This window comes from Anolis sagrei, chromosome 3, assembly GCF_037176765.1.
Source record: "Anolis sagrei isolate rAnoSag1 chromosome 3, rAnoSag1.mat, whole genome shotgun sequence".
Taxonomy (NCBI): Eukaryota; Metazoa; Chordata; class Lepidosauria; order Squamata; family Dactyloidae; genus Anolis; species Anolis sagrei.
The window spans coordinates 170,855,006-170,863,562 of NC_090023.1; the positions used below are offsets into that span (position 1 = coordinate 170,855,006).

Consider the following 8,557-nt stretch of genomic DNA (forward strand, 5'->3'; position numbering starts at 1 on the left):
CAAGGGACTCAGTGCGGCTTACATGCGGCCAAGCCCACAGCTCAACAATAAACAAGGTGATAACAAATAATAATAATAATAATAATAATAATTATTATTATTATTATTATTATTATTATTATTATTATTAACTTTATTTGTACCCCGCTAACATCTCCTGAAGGACTTGGTGTGGCTTACAAAGGCCAAGGCCCTCAAAAACAACAGTATAACAAATACAACAATAAAACTCATAAAGCAAACCAATAAACATTAAAGCAGTAACAGTAAACATTAAAAACAATACATCATGACACATTTAAAACTAGGGCCGGGCCAGATGTAATGAATAAAATTTAAAGTGCTGGACATGACAGGTTAAATGTAAAGATTTTAGGGTAGGTGCGATGAGCAGACAATCTTAAATCTCTAGTAAAGTGCGTATGGGACATGAAGCTGGGAGTTTCCTATTCTGGAAAGGCACACTGGAACAGCCAGGTCTTCAAGCTCTTCCTAAAGACTGCCAACCTTGGGGCTTGTCTGATGTCCTTGGGGAGAGAGTTCCAGAGTCGGGGGGCTACCACAGAGAAGGCCCTGTCCCTCGTCCCCACCAAGCGCACCTGCGACGCAGGTGGGATCGTGAGCAGGGCCTCTCCAGATGAACGGAGGGAATGTGTGGGTTCATATACGGAGATGCGGTCACGCAGGTAGGCAGGTCCCAAACCGTTTAGGGCTTTGTAGGTGAGCACCTGCACCTTGAATTGTGACCGGAAAATGAACGGCAGCCAATGGAGCTCCTTAAACAGGAGGGTTGACCTCTCTCTGTAAGGAGCACCAGTTAACAACCTGGCCACCGCCCGTTGGACCAGCTGAAATTTCCGAGCCGTTTTCAAGGGCAGTCCCCTGCCCCTCTCAGCCCACAGGCGACTTGAGGCGGTTCACAAGGCAACAATTCAGTGTCAACAACATCATAAAAACATTTAAAACATTAAAAAGCATTAACATATCAATTAAGACCATAACAAATTAGTAAAAGCAAATCATTTCATCTCCTAGATAAAAACATAATCCAATCTCATAGTGCAATTGTTCCATATTCCTATGTCTGTTACACTGCCTTTTCAAACGCCTGCTCGAACAGCCAGGTTTTGACTTTTTTTTTGGAAAGTCAAAAGGGAGGGAGCCGATCTAATGTCCCTAGGAAGGGCGTTCCATAGCCGAGGGGCCACCACTGAGAAGGCCCTGTCTCTCATCCCCGCAAAACGAATTTGTGACACAGACGGAGTCGAGAGCAGGGCCTCCCCAGACGATCTTAATGTCTTAGATGGTTCATAAGGGGAGATGCGTTCGGACAGGTAAGTAGGGCCAGAACCGTTTAGGGCTTTATAAGCTAAAGCCAACACTTTGAATTGTGCCTGGTAGCAAACTGGCAGCCAGCATAGCCAGCGCAACAACGGAGTTGTATGCTCCTTGAGCGCCACTCCTGTTAGTAATCTAGCTGCCGTCCGTAGGACCAATCGAAGCTTCAGAACAGTCTTCAATCTTAACTTGATATAGGGCTCTCGTGAATGTCCTTTTGTTCTTTTAAGATTAGTGCAGTTCCATAAGGAAACATTGCATTTTCTTTCTCTTTTGGTGTGTGGGGTATAATGAATATTTGAATAACATTAGCCCCATAATTATTGATTTTGCAAAGGGGACAGAAACTATAGTCAGAACTACAAAAATGCACTAGGCAATCAAAATTCTTGCCTCGTGGATTACTCATCAATGAGTGATTCTTCCATTGATATCAAAACTTCTTTGTGAGTTCATCTGAGAATTTGGTGTAGAGTGTTGTGAGTATATATAGCTGTATTTATCGCCATCAGGTCCAGGTGAGGCTGTATAGGTGTTGACAGGACCGTAGCCAGGATTTCGTTTGGCGGGGGGGGGGGGGGGTTCAAGGGGGGGGTTCGGGGGGGTGAGTTTCGGGGGGGGGCTGAGTCTGAGGGAAAGAGGGTCTACCCTAGCAAACCTTTTGCTTTGTTACCCCAATACCCCAATGCATATGGGATATATTGAGTATGGTGATCAGATCATGATATGAATAAACATAACAGTTTACATAATGCACCAGTAAGGCCTTTTCACGAACCACCATAAGAATTTCGGGGGGGGGGGGGGCGCTGAAGCCCCTCAATCCCCCCCCCCCCCCCCCGGCTACATGCCTGTGTGTTGAACTTGAACTTAGTAGAGGTCTGGATGAGAACCAAGAAATGAAAGATATGGTTGGCTCAATTGAAGCCTGAGGGGCTGGTAAATACTGGTTTTAGAATACAGTCAGGATTTGGGGGGGGGGGGTTCACTTCCTGAAGGAGTAACCATATATTCTGGGGATGCTTTGGGACCTAACATTGTCTCCTGAGGCTTAGAGCACCTTTGGGTAAGACACTAATTGGCAGTGGGCAAGCTTAATGCAAGCTCACCCATTGTTTAGCTGTAAAATATACAGTGACAACTGTGGCATATATTTAAATTATGCCCAAAGCACCGGGATTTTGGCTGAGTGTCAGCTGCATTAAGATCACTCTGACCAAAAGATCATGAGTTCGAAGCCAGCCCGGGTTGGAGTGGGTTTCCAACCAATTGTGTAGCCTGTTGTTGACCTTTGCAACCCGAAAGACAGTTGCATTTGTCAAGTAGGAAAATTAGGTACCACCTTAAAGTGTGAGGAGGCTAAATTAACTAATTTATGAGGCCATAAAAAAGACTAGAGCAAGCACTCTAGCAAAAAGCATGCGGGGAATGCGGAAGTACTTCATCAGTGTCGCAGATGGACGATGAAAGCCCTGCTCTCGGCCCCACCTCTATCACAAGTGAGATTGGTGGGGACGAGGAGCAGAGCCTTCTCGGTGGTGGCCCCTCACCTGTGGAATCCACTTCCCGGAGAAATTAGGTCATCAACATCCCTCCTCTCTTTCAGAAGGAAACTAAAAACATGGATATGGGACCAGGCTTTTGGGTAATCTGGCAGATAGACAAAGGACAATGACGACTAGAATTGATAGGATTTGACAGTGTGGAATGAATTTACGGATTCTGAGCTGGCGAACGTTGAGCATTAGACTGGTTTTATTGATTGTGATGTATAATTGATTGTTTTAATTGTTTTATAATTGCTGTTGATATATGTTATTATCTTATTGTTTGTGTTGGCATCGAATTGTGCCTTTTGTAAGCTGTCCTGAGTCCACCCTTGGAGGTTGAGAAGGGCATGGTAGAAGTGCGTGAAATAAATAAAATAAATAAATTTACCCAGTCCTCGCTCAGGGTTAACCTAAGTCTGAAACGACTTGAAAGCGTACAATAACGCTTTCTCATCTGCCAAAAACAGGCCCACACTTTCCATTGAAATACTAATAAGTTTATATTTGTTATAATTGTACTTCATTTTAATTATTGTATTGTTTTTAAGTGGTTTTTTGCGCTACAAATAAGGTATGTGCAATGTGCATAGGAATTTGTGTTTTTTTAAAAAAATATAATCCAGTCCTCCAACAGTTTGAGGGACTGTGACCTGGCCCTCTGTTTAAAAAGTTTGAGGACCTCTGATATAGACAATAATTTTAATTCTCCAAGCCAAGACTGACTTTAAAATATAGGACAGATCTATTGAGTAACTGCTTCTCTTTACAAAACATTGTAAAGGATCTTATGTTTACCTTGTAGCGCATCAGATTTTGCCAGCACTGCTTAATAATCTTCATATTTGTCACCTTTAAAGTGAAAAAAAATTCTAGCTTCCATATTACTTACATGTTACAAAATAAAGATTATTTTGTTGTCATTATTAATCTAGTCAATATTTTTGATCTTTTTTTGTCTATAGGTAATTGAGAAATCAGTGGTTATGAATATATTAAATCATTTGTTTTGCAAAATGTTTTTTTCTAGAACCCAAAGTATGGCATCTGCTAGTTCTGCCATCTTGGATGGCCTGAAGAAAAGGAGAAGCTTCCTCCTGAATATGGAAGGCTTGGAGAAGACTATACAGAATGGAACGACTCTTACTTGCAGTTCCTTGCTTCAGTTGACTCCAGTTATGAATGTTTAATTTTTTTTTACTACCACATTTTTTCCTTTGTAAATATGTCAATATATATACTGTAAATGTCATAAGCTATCAAATATGTTAAAGTAGATTAAAGTCATAATAGTCCCCTTTTACCATGTATGGAAGCTTTTTAATAAACCTTTTCCTGCGCCTTTTTATAACCATCTTTTCTTTGTGGTAATACTTATATGGGAAAACAATGGAATTAAATTGTAATATATTTGCCTTTAGTGGCCACACAGAAATCCAAGATGTTTCGTTTGCTTTAGGCTCTAGTGCAGTGGTTCTCAACCTGGGGTCCCCAGATGTTTTTAGCCTACAACTCCCAGAAATCCCAGCCAGTTTACCAGCTGTTAGGATTTCTGGGAGTTGAAGGCCAAAAACATCTGGGGACCCAGGTTGAGAACCACTGCTCTAGTGTATTCGTCTAACGCAGTGATCTTATGGGGGTTCTGCAGACACACCCCAAATCTGGAGTCATTTTTCCCAGCTGCTCATTGATCTTATTACCTCCTATCCATACACTAAAAAAATTAAAATCACTTCCTTCTGTCAGTTAGGTATTCGGTTTTGTGCCCTGTGGGGCCCCTGTCCCTTATCCCATCCATTTTTCCCATGGGACATAGGGGTCTGCCTAAATCAGTGCTGCCTTATTTAAAATTGACTGATATGAGGATATAAAGGAGAACATCTTAATCCTGTGTACTTTGTTCACTTTGCTCATACTGAAAATGTCAAGCACCCTGCTATTAGCCATCAAGTTGGTTTTGATTTACAGTATGTAAATGAATGAGAGACTTCTGAGACAAAGTGACTTCCTTTACAGTGTAATGTAATGGGATCTTCCTACTGCTTTTCAAACCTTATTGCAGGCATCCTCAAACTGTGGCCCTCCAGCAGTTTGGCCCCCCAACTCCCAGAATTCCTGACCATTAAACAAACTGGCTAAACCTTCTGGGAGTTGGAGGCCTAAACAGCTTTTTTAATGGATGCTGTAAAGGAAGAGGAATGAATAAACGACAAATCTTATATAAATAAAAATGTAATGTTCGTTTGTGGTATTCACAGAACTCAACACCCACTGGACGAATTGACATCAAATTTGGACACAAGACACCTAACAACCCAATATATGTCCTTCACTCAAAAAAAATTGCTTTTGTCAATTTTGTCCCTTGCTCCCCCTTTTATTTTCCTTCTCCTCTCTCTCCTTTCTATCTTCTCTCCCTCTTTCGTTCCTTCCTTCCTTTGCTTTCTTTCCCTCCCTCTTTCTTTCTCTCCTTTCTTCTCTCCCTCTTCCCTTCCTTCCCTTCTTGACCACTTGCCTGGTGCTGGCAGGAAGGGAGCCTCGCAGCCAGGCGCGGTGCAGGCAGGAGGGAGGTGCTTTCGAGGCAGGCCAGCACCGCCCCTTCTTTTTTCTGCCATGGCCTTCCTGCCTGTTTGCCGGTTGGGCACGCAGGCAGGGTCACATGAAAGGCGCCTTGCAGCTGCAGCAGGAAGAAGGAGCTTGTCGGGATTGGCAGCTTGCAACAGATTTTCCTTCGCGTGGGGGGGAGGGGACATTCGCGCATGCGCTGTTATGAATTTTTGGCTTCTTTGGGGGATTAAGGTTAATTTTTTTTGTTTTATTGAGTGAAGGACATAGATTGCTTTGTGTGCTGTCTTGTGTCCAAATTTGGTGTCAATTTGCCCAGCGGTTTTTGAGTTCTGTGAATACCACAAATGAACATTACATTTTTATTTATATAGACTAGCCGTCCCCTGCCACGCATTGCTGTGGCCCACATGGGGGTTCTGTGTGGGAGGTCTGGCCCAATTCTATCATTGGTGGGATTCAGAAAAATCTGTGATTGTAGGTGAACTATAAATCCCAGCAACTACAACTCCGAAATGTCAAGATTCTATTTTCCCCATACTCCACCAGTGTTCACATTTGTGCTTATTGAGTATTCGTATAGTTTGGTCCAGATCCATCATTGTTTGTGTCCACAGTGATCTCTGGATGTAGGTGAACTACAACTCCAAAACCAAAGGACACTGGCCACCAAATCCTTCCAGTATTTTCTGTTGGTCATGGGAGAACTGTGTGCCAAGTTTGGTTCAATACCATTGTTGGTGGAGTTCAGAGTGCTCTTTGATTGTAGGTGTATTATAAATCTCAGCAACTACAACTCCCAAATGACAAAATCATTTTTTTGAGTGAAGGACATACATTGGGATGTTAGGTGTACGCTGTCCAAATTTGGTGTCAATTCGTCAATATTGAAATCTGAAAGATATACTGAAAGTCTTTGCTTGCAACATTTTTTTCCTTGCATTTGTTCCTGTTGAACTTCATATTATTATTATTATTATTATTATTATTATCTTTATTTGTACCCCGCTAGCATCTCCCGAAGGACTCGATGCGGCTTACAAAGGCCAAGGCCTCAAAACACAACATAACAATACGCAACCTAAATCAAATCAAAAACAGTTAAAGCAATATTAAAACAACAAGCAATAAACCAATACACAATAAAACTGGGCCGGGCCAGAGTATTTATTTATCGTGTCATCAGCAACCATTGTATTACAATTCTAACAGAGCAAAACAAACACAGAGATTAAAAAGAAAAAGAAAAAAAGAAAGAAAAAAAACCCACACAGATTTTGCAAATTTGGTATTTGGGCCAGAGTAATGGGTACAGATTAAAAGTGCTGATGTGGCAGGTGATATGTAGGATTATAGGGCAAGTTCAGTGTGCCAACAATCTTAATTTCTACTAAAGTGCTCTTGGGACTTGTTGGAGGATTCCTATTCTGGAAAGGCACATCGGAACAGCCAGGTCTTCAAATTCTTCCTAAAGACTGCCAACGTAGGAGCCTGTCTAAGATCTTTGGGGAGGGTGTTCCAGAGTTGGGGGGCCACCACAGAAAAGGCCCTGTCTCGCGTCCCCACCAGACGTGTCTGAGACCCAGGCGGAATTGCAAGCAGGGCCTCTCCGGATGAACGAAGTGAGCGCGTGGGTTCATAGACGGAGATGCGGTCACGCAGGTAGGCTGGTCCCAAACCATTTAGGGCTTTGTAGGTCAGCACCTGCACCTTAAATTGGGCTCGGAAAATAAACGGCAGCCAAAGGAGCTCCTTGAACAGGAGGGTTGACCTCTCTCTGTAAGGAGCACCAGTTAATTTATTATTTATTTACTTGTATACCGCAGTTTCTCAGCCCAACAGGCGACTCAACGCGGTTTACAACAAGGATAAAAATCAATCAACGATATACAATTTAAAACCATAAAAGCATAATATACAATATTGACACAACAATAGACAACACAATGCATCTCATAACTGTTAACATCCTGGCCGCTGCCCATTGCACCAATTGAAATTTCCGAGCCATTTTCAAGGGCAGCCCCACGTAGAGTGCATTACAGTAGTCCAGTCTAGAGCTGACCAAGGCATGGACCACCCCGGCCAGATCAGCCTTTGAGAGGTACGGTTGCAGTTGGCGCACAAGTCTCAATTGTGCAAAAGCCCTCCCGGACACCGCCGATTTTGTCAGTTTTGGCCAATCATCTCTCCAATCTGTGAAGCTCGTTTTGAATCCTGCTCCTCTTTAGCTTATTTATTTCTCGTGTCAGGGCAGCCAGTCAGTTATATTACATTTCTAACAGAACAAAGCAAACAAACAGAGAAAATACAAAATGTGTGTTTGATAGTTGATTAAATGTCCCTTGACCAGTATCTGGCCACTTGGAGTGCTTTTGGTGTTGCTGCAAAAAGATCCTCCATTGTGCATGTGGCAGGGCTCAGGTTGCATTGCAGCAGGTGGTCTGTGGTTTGCTCCTCTCCACACTCGCATGTTGTGGATTCCACATTTCTGAAGGTTGGCTCTGCATCTCGTGGTGCCAGAGCGCAGTCTGTTCAGCGCCTTCCAAGTCGCCCAGTCCTCTGTGTGCCCAGGGGGGAGTTTCTCATTTGGTATCAGCCATTGGTTGAGGTTCTGGGTTTGAGCCTGCCACTTTTGGACTCTTGCTTGCTGAGGTGTTCCAGCGAGTGTCTCTGTCTGGATTTAAGTCGTTGACGTGCTAGCTGATACCCAAACAGGGGATGAGCTGGAGATGTCACTGCCTTGGTCCTTTCACTATTGGCTGCCACTTCCTGGCGGATGTCAGGTGGTGCGATACTGCCTAAGCAGTGTAATTTCTCCAGTGGTGTAGGGCGCAGACACCCTGTGATAATGCGGCATGTCTCATTAAGAGCCACATCCACTGTTTTAGTGTGGTGAGATGTGGGTTGTTGTAGGTTTTTCCGGCTATATGGGCATGTTCTGGAGGCAATTTTTCTCCTCAGAGAAAAGGCAAGCATCCTCAGAGGTAGTGAGGTGTGTTGGAAGTAGGAAAAATGGGTTTATATATCTGTGGAATAACCAGGGTGAGACAAAGGACTTTTGTCTGCTGGGGCTAATGTGAATGTTTCAGCTGATCACCTTGATT

At 43.2% G+C, this 8,557-nt stretch overlaps 1 protein-coding gene across 2 annotated transcripts in view; it reads left to right on the plus strand.

Moving 5' to 3' along the window:
* Nucleotides 1–4,236, plus strand: part of STOX1 (storkhead box 1) — a 51,778-nt gene extending 47,542 nt beyond the window's left edge. Inside the window, exon 4 of one of the 2 annotated variants that reach the window (XM_060768884.2) lies at nt 3,916–4,036. In XM_060768884.2, the coding sequence (XP_060624867.2) occupies nt 3,916–3,939 (24 nt within the window). In that variant the 3' untranslated portion in view covers nt 3,940–4,036. Of the gene's footprint in view, nt 1–3,915 lie in introns of both variants that reach the window. The other variant, XM_060768883.2, reaches the window with a different exon arrangement.
* The last annotated feature ends 4,321 nt before the right edge of the window (nt 4,237–8,557 follow it).